A 17,744-nucleotide genomic window follows, 5' to 3' on the forward strand; every position below is an offset into this window, starting at 1 on the left:
ATTGAAGGGAGCTTCAATTAAGGAGATACAAGTGTTCCACTATGTTCGCAAGAGGAAGAAGACAAGCAAAAGAGCATGAGTCAGGATAAGGAAAAATATACAATATCTCTGTATTAAAAAGTGTTCATTCAGCATTTTTTCATAAGGCCAGACCAATTTTAGTTCTTGTTTTACGGATCCGTCTGTCATATTTTTTCAAGAATACAAAAAAAAAACTAAATTAATTTTCCCCGCTCAAAAAATAATATCCTAATGTCTTATTGGCCAAAATAGTAAACATGCAAGAAATTTTGTTTTTAGGTTGTTTTTTTGCCCCATATACACTTCATAAATTGAGAAAAGTAGCATACTTTGAGTGTTTAGAAGGAATGTTACTTTGACTGGTGATTTTATTTTTATTTTTCTTCTGCCTTTAGGTTTTCTGAGGATAAAAATCCGTAAAACAAGAAGTAAGATTGGTCTGGCCTAAGTAAAATTTAGTTGAACATGGAGGGTATATATTTATAATACAGGGGACATATGCATCAGAAATACAACTTTCTTTTAAAAAATATTACTTTGTCATATATTCCTCGTCACCATGACAACAAGAATGCATTCCGAGGCAACAATTGCATTTTGTTTCTGTTTTCATTTTCCATTCCAACATAGAACAACTGATTATCTACCCAGATAATCTCTGATAAACTCACAAAATGAACAATGTCAGTGAGCTGGTTAAACGTTTCAGGTTCAATCCCTTATAAATTAAGCATGTTTTAGGACTATCAGTTCTTTTCACATTGTTACAACTGTTACTACTGGACCTTTTCACCAATTGTTTAGTAAACAAAGGCACATCTGGGTCACATAAGGCCTTCCGTATTTCCTGGTGACGGTGATAACGGCCTATATTGAGACTCAATGCGAGGACAGCGTCCTGGGGAGGTCAGGGGCTACATTATCAGAACAGGGATATTATAAGAATGGTGCACAATCAACAATTATAAATTTCTGCATCATACACGGTTTCCCTAGTATACTATTTGCATCCATTCCTAACATGAACGGAAATGACAAAAGTATTTTGTGTTCAGTAAAACCTAGTTATAGCTAGAGGTGGCTAAAAATTAATAATCTAAAATACAGTTGATAGGAAAAAATGTTAATGATCACTGATATGAAAACTGTCATAACTGATATTGCACAGATACTATTGTGAAGAAATATAGTTATAATTTACTCACACAATACCCAAGTTAGGTCTTTATTCATAGGCTGCTTCTGAATTTTGTTCAGGACGGTGATCTGTAGGTCATCCAAGCCTAAATATGTCACCTTTTACCAATGAAGGGAAGGACGATTTCTTTCAGATTCTTTTTTTTCAGATTTTGTTCAATTACTTCTCCAATATTTATTGCTAATTGATTATTGATTTCTATGCTCTACACTAATAGACAGTCCTAATTGTTGGAAGAGATATGATGAAAGTAGGAGTTTTGTGAACATGTTTTATCTTCATTGAGACGAACCAGGAGCAACAATAAGTGAGTTGGTTATAACACAGCTTTCAACACTATTCTAGTTATAACTGGCTATCATGGCAGTTATCTATGGGATAGGAAATCCCAAAGTGATGGATGCTACGTGCAAATGTGCGTCCAGTACGCACAATTGCTGAGATGGACGGAGAAAAATACCTCACTGCATCCAGAGGGATGTACAATATTATTCCCTGTACCCACAACACATCTAGGACTTTGCTAAGTGTTTGAGAAGTTCCGTGCATCGTGTCACCCATAGGCCCGGATCTGATTCATTCCAGACCCTGACGACAGTTCCCCTCAATGTTACTTCACAGGACTCTTGTATTACCTGTGAGGACCCTTAAAACTAATAAAAAGGGGTCACTGGGACCCCCATTTTTGTGGGTCGAGGTAAAACCCTGTTGCTGTCCAGTACATATATCACTTTGGTGCTGAGTGAGTGAGTGAGTGTATTTTAATGCCGTTTTAGCAATATTCCAGCAATATCACGGCAGGGGGACACCAGCAATGGGCTTCACACTTGTGGCCGATGTGTTGAATCAAGGTCTTCAACGTGATGAGTGAACGCTTTAACCACTAGGCTACCCCACCACCCCGACAAAACCAAGAAACACAATCAAGTGAACTGGGACTTGAACACACATTCAGATGTTTCTGGCCTGCCCAAGGGGGGGGACTGCCATGTCTGAGATATCTGGGCCACCATTCCCTTCCCAGTGACACATACACCACTTCTTCACATCATATTTGTGGCATAAGGTAATGCATACCACTCAAAAGCAGTGATACATGTCAAATTTGTCTGGATTGTCTGTCTCCTTGAATGAGTGCAAAAAGGTGCAGTTCAAGGCGCTTTCTGAATTTCTTGTCGGAAAGCAACAATAAAATCTGTCAGGGAAGAGTTCAACTTGGTCTAATTTTTGCGTATTCTTAAAAAATTATGTATATAGGAAACATACTATTCCACCTCGTAGCATTCTGTCTGCCAATACAAACATTAATTGGTTGCCAGGTACATTGTCAGGGGCTATTGAGAAATGCAAAAATAATTATTCAGTCAAGCTACTGAAAATTTGCTTTATGGACTTCACTACTCTTGGTCCAATGTTTATATGTATTGAATGTGCCCCTGGACTGGTAATCTCGATAATATAATGTCCCTTTATATGTGTAAATATAGGCAGCAGCATAGAAAGTCCTCATTGACTTGTAGCGAGTGAGTATGGTTTTACGCCGCTTTTAGCAATATTCCAGCAATGTCATTGCAGGGGAACACCAGAAATGGGCTTCACACATTGTACCCATGTGGGGAATCGAACCCGGGTCTTCAGTGTGATGAGCGAACGCCTTCACCACTAGGCTACGCCATCGCCACCTTATCTCATTGACTTGTAGCATTTGGGGGTTTTAATTCTGAATTTTGCAGCAAATTGAAATTGAATAAAACTGATAAATATTTAAACACAGAAAACATGGTGAAGTAGGACCAGCTACAAACTTTGAGAACCAGCAAAATAGAGTCTCCACAAGACCTTTTGCCTAGCTTTGAAGATAATCAAATTCGTGAAGTTGACAACCAATATTTTCTTCGGACTGCAGTCACCCACCTTATAGACGCGGCGCCAGTTCTTCTTGTTGTCATGCAACATTCTTTTCCACAGCATCCCCATCACTTCCGGGAAATGCTCGTATGTGAATGTGTACTGAGCGACCTCGTTCATCAAAGAGCCGTGGGGACCCCATGCATCATCATTGGTTGCTTCGCGAACCTTGGCCTCCACTTCGCTGTAGTTCATCACCACATTGGTGCTGAAAAACAAAGGCAGCGTTAAGACAATTCTTCCTTGGGTCACAAATACATCAAATCTGATTAAAACCGAAAATTGTACTGAAGATTGAACACCTTTTACTTAACCTGAACTTGGAATTGATGAGTATGTCAATAGTCCAAATTACACATTGAGCTCATGCTGTGTTCACACGAGAGTGTTTTAGCAAAATATTAAATCCAGCAGGGATTTATCTAGCATGGCTCGTTTTAACCAAATAGAATCTACTTGCACATGGTGCAACCTTAGGTAATAACCTCATGTCACCAGACAAAAAGGTTGCACAATGTAGAATTATATAAAATGCTTGGGTTTTTTTTACTGATGATTAGGAAAATCATTATAACAAAAATATATGTCTGATATGATCATTTTATCTTGCTTACTAAAATTTCACGTCATTCAATTGTTGTCCATTCATTAATCAGAGTGACTAACGGGATCGAGTGGTCAGGCTTGCTGACTTGGTTGACACATATCATTGTATCCAAATTGCGTAGATTGATGCTGATGCTGTTGATCACTGGATTGTCTGTCCCAGACTCGATTATATACAGACTGCCACAATATAGCTGGAATATTGCTGAGCGAGGCATTAAACAACAAACATACACTGCTCCAAGCCAGATCCTCATCAATCTGTTTTCCAGCTAAAGTCTATATATGTTTTGTGAAAAGCAAAAATATTAACATGCACAGATATGAGGTTACATTTTGCAGTATCAGGTTGCACCAGTGCAAGTTCTGAATGCTTAAATCGAGTCCTGGGAAGGATTCCCAACCAAGTGCCTTTGGAAGGCAAATTACACTAAAGTCAATTCCTCCACCACCACACACACACCCAAACATTTAGTAGAAAATTGGGACATTCTTAAAACAGCGATTCTCAAAACTGCATTCAATGCAATAATGCAAAACAATGCTTACAGCCCTTTCCACTGTAAAAGTCCTTTAGCAGTGAAATACAAATTCAGCAAAATATTTACATGCACTGGGTGTAAGTTGGTATTGATAAGAGGTTGTATTTTGCAGTATCAGGTTGCACTAGTGCAAGTCCTAAATGCTTAGATGAGGCCTGGGATTTATTGGTGAACTACAACTACAAATGACCCCATTATTCACACAACTTGACTTGTGAAATGTCTAATTCCAGTTGAAGAATTGTCACTGACATTTGCTGCTGACTTGCAGCCGAAATTAGTCTAGAAGCAGCTGTACCTTAGTCCTGCGGGCACAGTAAAAAACTGTTATGGCACAAAGAAAACAGTGTGATTACTTTCCGGGGCCACCATGGGAAACATTAGAAATTTGTTTTTTCATACAGTGGTACATTTAAAGGTGAAGTGAGGTTAAATTGGGTTTTACGTCGTGCTTGAGAATATTTCGCTCATATGACGACGTGCATGCGTGTGTATGTGTATGTGCGGCTGCTTGTACTAGCCCAGACTGAAGCTGGTTTTATAGTACTAGCCCACTGAGATATCATGCCGCAGTGAAGCATGAATACCCCACTCAGACACAGTATACTGACTCCGAGCCGACCAGTCCTTGTTGTACCCATTAATGCCGAGCGCCAGACAGGGACCAACAAGTACCATATTTTAACGTCTTTTGGTATGACGCCACCGGGGATCAAACCCGCGACCTTCCGCTTTCTGGGCGGACGCTCTAACCACTACACCACGGAGGCGGTCTACAGTGGTAAAGTGTAAGAAGCCTTAAGAAGACAAGGACATAAGAGTAGCCTTAGGTCATGGTAAAATCTCTAAGATAAACATGCAAAGTTTCATTTAAGTAAATTAAATAGTTTCTGACAAAACCTGTCCATATTGCAGTCACTATGCACTTAGTGAAATAACATGGATCTAGGGCTGTAACAATGGAACAATATTTTTCACACCAACAATTTTTTTAGCTCATCTTGACACATATTTCATGCATGCATGTTTACCTTTCATGTAATCTCTGGAAACCTATCCGGATTAAACACAGGATGCACAAAATCTTAAAACTTGCGAAGTGTCTTTACTGTTATTTTATTAGTTTTTTTCTGAGAAGACTTGTCCCTTGGTAGAAATTAACTTCTACCAAAGAAACACAAAAAATAAACTGTTTTTAAAATATCAAAATAAAGGGCTCTGCACCAGCTTGGGTGTGATACAAATGCAAGGTTTCACAATAAAATATTTGACATACAACCTGTATCTGATTATTGACCTTTCTAGACAGCCTTATTTTGACAGGTCATGTGGCAGTAACGTGCTTGGTTTACATATGAATGATCCTCACATCATACACTAGTGGTGGTCCGATTAATTGAAATAATACAGATTGGTCGCAGTGACAAAACGACCAAGCAATCGATCATGTTTTCTCATAATCGAACACAAACAATTCTGGAACACTTTTTGCATTAACAATATTTTTCACACGGTTGGTTTTATCAGTTACATTTCATGAGTACTACAAGCTCGTTCCAAGTCATGATTGAATATATCTTAAAGACCCCATACTAGTTATCCTTTCAAGATGTGAAATTTGCCCAAAAACCCCCAAAGAAATTCATGTTTTTTCTTTGTTTTTGTGCATTAACAAAAACAACCAGGACAAATTCATAAATGATGCTAACCAATTATTTTCGATGATTGATCGGTTGTAATGAATCAATCATCAATTATGAGATTTTAACCAATTCCCAACACTATCGTATACACACAAAGGATGAACTTTTCACATCAACATCCATCAGTGTGATCAGTTTCCAGGTATATCCAAAAGACTGAAACGAGCTGTGCAGTACTGCTTCAATGAATACACTATAAGGCAAATATGATACATGTCACAAATATTGGGCAACGTTTATGAATATTTGGTAATAATTACAATAACAAGGCAGCAGTAGATCTATCATATATTGTATTAAATGAAACAATAACAACATAAATTCTGGACACATTTTGACCAGTGAGCAGTGCTGTCAAATTAAATATGTAACAGTGTGGACTCTTATCCTGCCTGGCTTGGACATACTCCATTTTGCATTCATCAATGTCTGATCATTGTGATCACGAAAAGCAAATTGAAGTCATGAAGGTACATATTTTTTTCACCGAATACTCAAGTGAATTGTAATAGCCTGGATCTGGGGTAGAACAGGTCTTCAGCAACCCATGCTTGCCATAAAAGGCGACTAGCTTGTCGTAAGACTAAAAGGTGACTAACGGGATCGGGTGGTCAGGCTCGCTGACACATGTCATCGGTTCCCAATTGAGCAGATCGATGTTCATGATGTTGATCACTGGATTGTCTGGTCCAGACTCGATTATTTACAGACCGCCACCATATAGCTGGAATATTGCTGAGTGCGGCGTAAAACTAAACTCACTCACTCACTCACTGTAATAGCCTGGCTTTTATTTGCTGTTAGAAGCTCAGTTTCAGCAAGGCTTCAGGAATATGTGCTAAAGTAATCATGTGAAACAGGCTTTGTGATAAGCTCTGATCACTTGTAAACCATGTAATGTGCATGAATAAGAGCTAATCATTTTCTTGTTGATGTTTGGCTAAAAATATTGGGTGTTTTGTCATCAGTTTTTCATCCCAAAATATGGTCATGATTTTCTGGGAATTGGTAAAAACCACAGTCTGTCTTACAATCCCTTCTGTCCAACCCTTGATGCAATGCTAAAGCCCTTAATGAAGCAAGTCAATCGTTTCCTCAGCGTCAGGTTCTAAATCTCCCATCTCACTGTGGCACCTTTTAAATTGAAAGGGAATTATGTGTTACAATTAAAAAAATATTTATTCAGAGACTAAGCATAAGTCTATAAAAAACAAGAACATGTCCGTTAAAAAGTCATAAAGATGATAAAATTTGTCATTTATATATTACACATTAATTATGTTGTTTATTTAAAAAATCAACAAGAAAATGGCCGGTATAGTGGAAAAATTATCAGGGCAAGTGATTTTACATGTGCCACTGTACCGGTGTACACTAGCAATTTTTAAAGTTATTTCCACCCCTGAAGGACCCAGGTTCAATTCCCAACATGGGTACGCGTGTGAAGTCCATTTCTGGTGTACCCCACCGTGATATTGCTGGAATATTTTAAAAGTGATGTAAAACCAAACTCGCTCATTACATATATCATGTCAGGTTTAGAGACTAGCTTGATTAAAGAACTGAAGATTGATCTATCATCACCAATGATAGTTGTGTATCGTACCATAAAACACTAAAGGGAGAATAAAACCATGAGGGGCACATATGCAAGCCGTCACTTCTATGTGCACTCTTTCAACCATGAGTTGTCTAATTCTTGTGAGTGATATCAACAATATTTACAACCTCGCTAAGGAAGGTAATAAAATTTACAAGCTATAAAATATTTACTCATATATAGATAATGATGACTCCTGTATATTTCTCCCATTTTCTAAGGGGCAGTGGGGTAGCCTAGTGGTTAAAGCGTTCGCTCGTCACGCCGAAGACCCGGGTTCGATTCCCCACATGGACACAATGTGTGAAGCCTATTTGTGGTGTCCCCAGCCGTGATATTGCTGAAATATTGCTAAAAACGGGGTAAAAACCATACTCACTCACCCATTTTCTAAACATATTCACACATCTCATGGCATTTATCTCTCCCAATACATATAGCCCTAACTTGTTCACTTTTGGATATGACTGTTTGGACATTGTGTTAATCTACATTTCTCTGCTACAGTCATAGTGAACAGCCTACAACCGTCTACTAAATAATGTCCAGTTTACAACAGTATGAAGTTGTTAGCGTATTGTTAGAATCTACAGGAAGGATATCCTCATGACGACAGAACAATGTTGACAAAAAACATGCCTTGTTCTTCCCTGTGCTTTACTATTCATTTGTATTGTGTTTTATTCCACACAATATCAATCATTGCCTTTCCAGACAGGGAATTTACAGGATGCGAATTCCTGCATCCTATACGCAAAAACAATTGGCAACGGACACAACAAAATTGATTAGCAAGGCAACAGGAACGCAGAAAAGGTCCAAATTCTTTTTGTAAAAATTTTAATCAAGTAACAATAAGTTATCACTGAATCTGCTACTAGCCGGGTTATGGTATCATTTGCAATTTAATTGCTGTAACAATATAATGATCATGATACAGAATACAATAACAGTAACTGAATTACAATATTACAACATAGTATTAATAATAATATTCAAGTGTCTGGGATCTCCATTTTGTAGTCCAGGACCCCTATATTAAGAGTATGAGTCCAAAGGACCCTCAAATACAGGACTCTAGGTAAATCCCTGGCCACAGCTTCCTTATAGACAGCCATAAAATAGCTGGAATACTGCATCGAGGGGCACTAAGCAAACGACAAAACATTGTCAGTAAATTCTGGTACATTTTGTGTCACTTGTCTGGAGGACCAGCATATTTGCTGAAAAGGTTCCAAACTGTTCTAGTAATTCTCATTTTGAGATTCTCCAAACACAGGTAGTCATGACGAGTGATGAATGTCATAACAAGTAGGTCACCAAGGACAGTGAGTAATATCAGCATCAGATCTGCTGTCCTGCCCACTACCATTAAACATGTGATGCAAACATATGTAACAGCCCACAGGGCCACATTTATATCAGTGTAACAATAAGCCTGAGGCTTCAGTATGGCGAGATTGGAGATCCTCCATCCCGCAAACAAGCCTTACTACTGAGGCGAGGACGAATTACATACTACATTCACTGATAACAATAAGAAAGGTTCAAATGATCACTGTATGAAAAAAGTTGGTGAAAGGATGTCATCGCTACCTGCTAGCTAGTGTCGGTGTGACTTATGTTACAGATACCCCAAGGGGTAGAAGAAGTTTAGATCTCTTACTGGGTGACCTTCTGTCCTTATGTGTTGTCACTATGGGAGAGGGAATGTTTCTGTTACAGTTATATCCCTTTCCATGGTTATTGTATATATCCAGAGGCCCAGATAAGCTGCGTATCTGGGTAAAATACACATAGAAAATTTCCAATTACGCATTGAAAAAATAATTGTTGCGTACCAATTACGCATTTAAAATGTTAGATACGCAAAAAGTTTAAAACAAATGCGTACGGAATATATTTATAAAAATCACTTGCGTAATGAAAAAGACATTGATTGCTATCAAGTTGTACTGTTAGTATAGGACAAGTGTTGTACTGTCAGTATAGGATGAGGGATTTTTTTATGAAATCATTTCCATTATATTAAAGTTGGTTTTGATTAGGTATGACATAAGGCAGAACATACCTGCTTAGTAAACTTACTCAATGACATATACTTAGGTGAGTAAAATGACTAAAATACGCACATATTTGAAAGCAGTGGGTAACCGGAAAATGAAATACCCACTCAACATTGATAATACCCACTCCAAAAAAATACAGTGGGTACAGTACCCACATGAGCTAAATCTTATCTGGAGCTCTGTATTTGTTTATTTATTTAAGTTAAAGCTGTATCCCTTTCCATCACTGATATCTATTGAGCAGGTAACAAGGACCATCCTATAGTACAGGCACTGTCACAATTATTCAAAATCAACTTCAAAATTTTAATTCTCAACAATTTAGCAAGTCATAGCCCTGACACTTAAATAATGAGACTGCGGGAATCTCAACATTAATATTCTACTGTAGAAAACTCAAGGGCTCCACTTGACAAATTTGAACCCTGTCCTCATAAACAGCTTATGCATCACAATACTTTGTAGGCACATACATGTTGACCTTTAAAACCACCAAACAGCCCGTAACACAGAGGGTCATACCCTAAAACACCTGAACTTCTACTATCCTTCAATACACCTTATCGTCAGGCAAACACGCTCACACTACCATTTTCAATTTGTGCCTTTCCACTATGCTACAGGTTTATTAGGTGGTCAACTGTTGTGTCTTGATGTAGACAATCCAGGCAGTGGCTTTTGACACCAGAGATTGCCCTGATGTAGAAATCCTTCATATCTGATGCAGTCTGTGTTGAAAATATTCAAAAAGTCGACAGATTCTCATAAGTCATAAAACCATAAACATACTGACTTGGGTATCGACAAATATAGTTTAAAATCAAAGCAAACTTAGGTAATATTTTGATTGCATTCATGCAAAATGACATTTTTTAATGTCCAATTTGAAGATCAATTTGAAACTAATTTTCTAAACAGTCATATATCGGTCCGTCTCCTATTCTCGCGGGTTTCCTATTCTCACGGTAAACACGTTTTCTGCCGAAATCGCCGATGTGCGACACTTACCGGTTGTTTACATCACCGACTGGTAACTATAGGAAGTGGCCCAAGTCTGTGAGTGATCAAAATCTTGCAGTGTCACGAATATTGGGGAGTTTATACCAACTTGGACATATCATTACTTTTTCCCGCCTTTTCCGTCAGGATTGCTCTTACATACACTCAATAACGCTAATTCCTGGTTATACCGCAAGAATGGGAGAAGCCTCGTTTCGTCAATGGCGGATGGCATTGTTTATCACAGGGCTCACGAGTAGTAATTCACCTGATGGATCTGGCAGCTGATAGATGTAGATTTTAGAGGAGAAAGCCCTTCATTTAAAAACAACAAGCATGAATACGATAAGAATTGTTTGTGTTATTTTTTCAGCCGATATCCATAAGTACCGCGAGAATAGGAAACGCTTTCCTATAATAAAACTAAAATCTATTGGAAAATGATGCTAAGAACTATGTCGAGGCTGGTAACACTCTCAAGAGGTTACCAAAACTTTGTCAGATCATTGTGGATTCACTACCACAATGTAGTGCCCTATGCTGATGGTCTAATAGACACTCCAGTTGCCTTTATATATGGAATAATTGTACATATGATATCACAAGCAATATCAAATAAAGGATCCCTCTATAGTAATGTAATCATGTTAATGCTACACTATACATATAACACACATTCCATGAAAAGCCTCAATCATATAGCTTCTTATCATGGAAATATGTTTCAGGAATTCTAGTCTTTGCTTGTTTACTATCATGAAAACGTTTTCAAAAACATTAAAGAATAGCATAATTTGTCTACTTTACAAACTCTGTCTACTCCTTTCAGTAAGAATAGTAATGCTAAATATCAACAGCAACAGTAGATTTGATAAACAAACATATAGGTTTGTAGGTCTAAATATCAGCCATGAGTCTGAGATAATGGTTATTTATATATATATGTGTCACTGACAATATTTACAATGGTCATAGAAAGGATATCATCTGTTCAGAAGATGATAATTCTTATTGGGTTAGTTACAATAAGACAATCAGATTATACGTATATCGTTTGATTTTCAGAATTTGGCAATAACAACAAAACCTTTGTTGAAACTCCAAACATTTATATGTACAACTTGTGGATCATGAACACAACCCAATTTTGATGTTCAGCTTACTGTGTATGTTATGACACACGTAAATATAAAGACTCGTGGTACATGAATCGAAACAGTGCATTGGAAACAGCTTGTCAACCAAATGGCTCTCAACGACATGATGCTGAAATGTTTACAAATGGTCTAGGTGCACAAGCTGCTTGATCTGCATCTTAAAAATTAAGAATAAGTTTCGAGGAATAACGAGAGGATCACAGACACAGCCCCTTGCCAAAAATGTGACAATTGATACGGGTCGGTTTGACAGATGCTCGGTTTTACCTAAAGTGCCCCTCCCCTCTCTAAAAACTGTCAAATAATTGATTTGACGTTCGATCAGACATACGATTATTTAGCAGCGATTTATGATAAAGACGAGATAAAAGGAGACCATTTTATTGCAAATGTGTATTTTGCTGACAAGGGTGCCACGTCGGTCTCACATATGCTACGTGGACCCCCATATGAGGTCATCAACGCCATGATACAAATTTGGGATACCGGTTGACAACCATCAACACCTCAAGGAAAAATAATACGATGTATACTTACACCTTGTCTGTTATTTCACGAATCTTCCACATTTTGGATGGTAGATATCAGTGGACCAAAATCTCCAGCCAAAATGGATGGATTTCTGTTAACAACCCCGATGATAGCGGATTTTTCAGATGTATTATTTTGCCGGAAATAACCTAACCAACAAGATGGCGTTGTCACGTGATCTGTTCAACCTTCACCTTGGGAATGCCAGACCCGCAAGCACTTCGCCCTCGAGAGCTCTCTTACAAAAAGAAGTCGATGTCTCACCGTCACACAAATATGCGGCTGATATTAATGTGACGTGACATTAGATATCGTTATCCAACAACAATAAATCAACTGTTGTCTCTAACCACTGTTGATATTCCCACACTTTGCTAGCGCTATGTGAAAGTATTGGATTCCCCTATATTATTATGAAAGATATTTGTGGTTGGATAGTCAAAATAAACAACATATTTGAAATTCACGACAAAACCCCCACTTTCATGGAAACTAGGAATACCGTGATTCTAGGAAGAAGTTATTTAATCTATTCAGTTTGTAAAGGCCATCTTTGTCAATTAACAACTGATATCGCCAAATCTATTTACAAGACTTACTTAGTACATGTATGCGAGACGGATATATGTCAGGTTAAAATCTTTACATCAATATTATTATTTACAAGTAAAACCACTTGTGCTTAATCTGGGTCAAAATTCATTGTCTTTCATATTTATTAGGTTTTGTGCTTTTGTAGTTAACCAACGCACCATTACTCTTTGTTAAAATTAATTAACTGCAGGTGTTTAATGGGTCTTAAGTGTTTTTGTTGTTCAACACCTCGCCATCACAAATAAACAATTCTTTGTTTTTAGTTTCGGTAACCTGAACACAACTACACAGTATAGTGTAATATTTGTATTTAAAAGACAAATACAAAAACACATATTACAAATTCTTTGTATAGAAAGTAACAGGATGTATGTATGTCGTCGCGAATCGCTGAACAATTACTATGCAGCTTTTAACATGACCGAAGACGATAATAATATATACAATCTGTTGGGTCATTATTATTAAAGACCGCACCCTCGGGTTAATACCAGCGCGAGCACAATATGCATGTATTAAATGTCAACACTATATAATATAAGTTGTTATGTACGTGCATTTATAACATTCATTCCAGTCGTGTAAATTATAAATAGATAATATTGTGATTTTGAAATGTGTACATGAAAACTTGTTTTTTAATGTAAATCTGTGTAATTATAGATTTAATTGTGTATATGTGGGGTAGCCTAGTGGTTAAAGCGACTGCTCGTCACGCCGAAGGCCCGGGTTCGATTCCCCACATGGGTATAATGTGTGAAGTCCATTTCTGGTGTCCCCTGCTGTGATATTGCTGGAATTTGCTAAAAGAGGCGTAAAACCACACTCACTCACTCACACACTCTCGCTATATGGCTGAAACAATACCGACGCGACGTTAAATTTTAACTCGCTCACTTGCTCACTCACTCACTAGTCTTCATTGATGTATGAAAACATTGCTGAGTACGACGTTCAATTTTAACTCTCTCACCTATGACATTCACTCTAATGAGTTATTTCTTCTTGAGGACTTACTTCACGTGCAGAAAATACCCTAGCCCCACACCAAATACAAATCATGTGGTGGATTTTCATAGAGAGAGTGTGTGTATGTGTGTGTGTGTGCGCATGTGCGTGCATGTGCGTGCGTGCGTGTATGTATTAGTTGGCCATCACTTTGACATTTTTAATCTTGAAATGAAATGTCTGACATAGACGTACCTAGGCATCTTTTATCATAACAGAATACAGGTATGTATTGAACACTTAATTAATTATCTAGGGTGGTCGTGTTGGCCGCACTTGTATAACAGGTATATGTCGAACCGTCAGCATACCCCCGAGGCGTTATTGTGCCCCATAGAAATCACTCGATCATCACTGCAACGAAAATGAAGACAGACCCCAATAAACTGTAGAAAGTGAGTATGGTTTTACGCCGCTTTTAGCAATATTCAAGCAATATCACGGTCGGAGACACCAGGGCCCCGTTCCTCAAAGTGATCGTAGCGCTACGACAGCTGTAAGTCTATGTTAAAGCATGGGAGTTAAGATCATCTTAGCGCTACGATCGCTTTGTGGAACGAGAGCCAGAAATGATCTTTACACATTGTACCCATATGGGGAATCGAACCCAGGTCTTCAGCGTGACGAGCGGACGCTTTAACCATTAAGCTACCACACCATCCCCTTAATATACTGTAACAAGTGGACCGACGCAGTATAAAAGTCGGCTTATTGCTAACGCCGCACCCACATACCGGTAGACCGACCCTAATGTATTGTTATATATGGTCCGACCTTAGTATACTGTAATATGATAACACTCATTTCATTTATGATTTATTACTAAATGTTGTTCAACAAGAATGCGCTAAAAAACGGTGTACGGCATTTTCAGAACGCAGGTCACATTGCATTGCCGACTGTTTCTCGCCTATTGTAAAGGGCTCTTTCATGGGGATTGTACGTATGCTTCTCTCCTGTGCGTTGATCCGTTTGACGTCATTTTCGTATATTCTCTCTCTCTCCCCCCACACACTGGCGATATTACTTTATAAACGAAACCTATCCGTTTTCGCATTGCTTTTATGTACGTAATTTTATTGTACAATTTTATAACCAAATCTATATTTTAATCTATGGATTGTTTAATATGTATACATGTGTCTCATAAGCCATTCACAGGCTGGACCAACACTCGTAATTGTATCATGCTTAAGATTGTATGTACTTGTCGAGTTGTTTGGTGTGACACACAATTAAACATTTCTTCTTCTTTTTCTTTAAATCCTGCGTTCATTCCGTCTTGTTTACCTATACTTAATCATTCTATCATTATAATCTTGCAATCAATCCTTCGTTTATTAAAACAGAATCAACTATATATTTGTGGAGTCGTTTCATTCATTCATCAGGGTTTTCCTCTACAAATAAAGTTCTATTTCATTTAGTTTCAAATAATGTCAAGTGTACTTTCGTCAAATGTCAGAAACTCGTGTCACGTGGGCAATCTGGGGTTGAATCGTCCCCAGCCAATAGGATATGTTGATCGTAAGTGTGACTAAACAGATCAGGCTTAGGAGAGGGGGTCAGAGGGGCTGGTGTTGATCTGCTCAAACATCTGTGTCTATGTTCAACGGCAGACAGACAGATATTTTATTGAAGTCTCAACGCATACAAATAAAAATATACAAGTCACATGATAAAATACATACGATGAGCCATCACCTATAAATGGGATTATGAGAGACTATAAAAGGTAAAATGATACACATAAAATATACAATAAACATATATATACAGTCCAGCACCGTTGTCTCGATATTCATGGGACCATATCGAGTTATCCGAACTTCGAGACATCCGACCAGGACATTAGTAATGTGGTAAGCATAGTTAAAAAAGCTTAAGAGGTATACAAAGGTATTTTTCAAAAATCTAAGACGGCCATGCAGGTTTTAGCAGTAAATTCTAAAAATATATGTTAGACGTTGCTGAACATGTCAATCACTGGTTTGTCTGGTCTGTACTTTATTTACAGCCCGCCGTCATATATATAGCTCGTATATTGGGAGCTAGTGATGTTTGGAAGGAAGGAAGGAAGGAACGTACAGAGTCGTGCAAAAAGTATTCGACACTTGACGTAATTTCCATAGACTTATATGTTAATTTAGTGTAGCATAAATAATTTTTATGAATTTAAGTTTCGTAAGATCCAAGTCAAATTTTGCACAATTGTGAGGAATCATCTTACCTACAATCACATAATTTCTGTTTAATTTTCCGTTGCTTATTTATCGAATGGCAACAAGTTATGTACAGAGCCTGTACACTCCTTTAACATGGCGGCCTATGGGATTGTGCATAGTGGAACCATACGTAAGTTGATAAATTTTGATGTCATTAGTTAAATAGTGGTCGGAAAATTGAACTGAAATTATGTGCAGAGAGGAGAGATGATTTCACATTTGCCTGTCAAATTTTACAAAGATCCATCTTAAACTCACTTCATGAAAATTATTTATGCTACACTGAAATAACACGTAAGTCTATGGAAATTACGTCAAAGTGTCGAATACTTTTTGCACGACTCTGTACGTACGTACCAGTACCTACGAAAGAACGAACGAACACACTCTCGACTCTGTCACCCCATATCTTGCATCGTAACTACGGTGCATTCTGTGCTTGTTGATATCAACATTTTGCAATCATTGTTTATGCTGGTACTGACACGGATTGCAACACCAAGCTCGTACCAGCCTCTTTATCAGCTGACTGATGATTGGGAGATTACAGGGCTGTGCTAAACGTCTCGCTAATCTCTGTAACTGACACCGTCGCTAATCTCTGAAATACCGGTACGCCGACGCACAGTACATGGCCAGAGGGTGGTCTGTCTAGTCTCTGAACCATATTATCTTCCCTTCCGCCAGCCCAATGTGCAATGGAAAATCACTAAATGAAGCAAGTCTAGATTATCCTAAGTTCTGAATCTCCCTCCACAACGGGGCTCTTTTTGAGTTTAAATAATTACTTGCTTCATGAAAATAATCTTTTTTTCAGAGACTAAGTACCCAGGTATTCCCACAATCCCCTACATGCAGTTATGACGTGTTCAGATAGCGTATATAATATGATCTATATTCCTGCTTCTTCTTATAGGGTTGTAGGGAAGACCCGGGTGTCTCTTACACAAACGGATCTAGAGTTTGAAAGGCTTTGGGGAAGTGCAAACTTCACCCAAATCCCGTAGTAAACCCGAAACTCATGTACTGTGGTACCCTGGGTATCCTGGGTATGGTAATTCCGTTTTCATTGCGGGCGCTCTGTCGGCTACACCACGGAGTCGGTTTTAAAGTGTTGTAAATTGTGATATGATTGTTTTAAGCATTGTGTTTCAATAATAATATACATCCTGATGAGTTTATATCGTGATTAGTTTAAAGAGAGAGAGAATATCAGAGAGAGAGAGAGAGAGAGAGAGAGAGATAGAGAGAGAGAGAGAGAGAAGAGAGAGAGAGAGAGAGAGAGAGAGAGAGAGAGAGAGAGATATATATATAGAGAGAGAGTATAGAGAGAGAGAGAGAGAGAGAGAGATATATATATATATAAGAGAGATAGAGAGAGAGAGAAAGAGAGAGGAGAGAGAGAGAGAAAGAGAGAGAGAGAGAGAGAGAGAGAGAGAGAGAGAGAGAGAGAGAGAGAGAGAGAGAGAGAGAGAGAGAAAGAGAGAGAGAGAGAGAGAGAGAGATTAGAGAGAGAGAGAGAGAGAGAGAGAGAGAGAGAGAGAGAGAGAGAGAGAGAGAGAGAGAGAGAGAGAGAGAGAGAG

At 38.2% G+C, this 17,744-nt stretch overlaps 1 protein-coding gene across 1 annotated transcript in view; it reads right to left on the minus strand.

Moving 5' to 3' along the window:
* Window positions 1-12,525, minus strand: part of LOC124261141 (clathrin interactor 1-like) — a 49,960-nt gene extending 37,435 nt beyond the window's left edge. Inside the window, exons 1-2 of the mRNA XM_046695467.1 lie at window positions 12,341-12,525; window positions 3,134-3,335 (exon numbers count right to left, since the gene is read on the minus strand). Of these exons, the coding sequence (XP_046551423.1) occupies window positions 3,134-3,335; window positions 12,341-12,372 (234 nt within the window). The 5' untranslated portion in view covers window positions 12,373-12,525. The remainder of the gene's footprint in view (window positions 1-3,133; window positions 3,336-12,340) is intronic.
* Window positions 12,526-17,744: the final 5,219 nt, after the last annotated feature.

This window comes from Haliotis rubra, unplaced genomic scaffold, assembly GCF_003918875.1.
Source record: "Haliotis rubra isolate DU_JTF1 unplaced genomic scaffold, ASM391887v1 Scf79, whole genome shotgun sequence".
NCBI lineage: Eukaryota > Metazoa > Mollusca > Gastropoda > Lepetellida > Haliotidae > Haliotis > Haliotis rubra.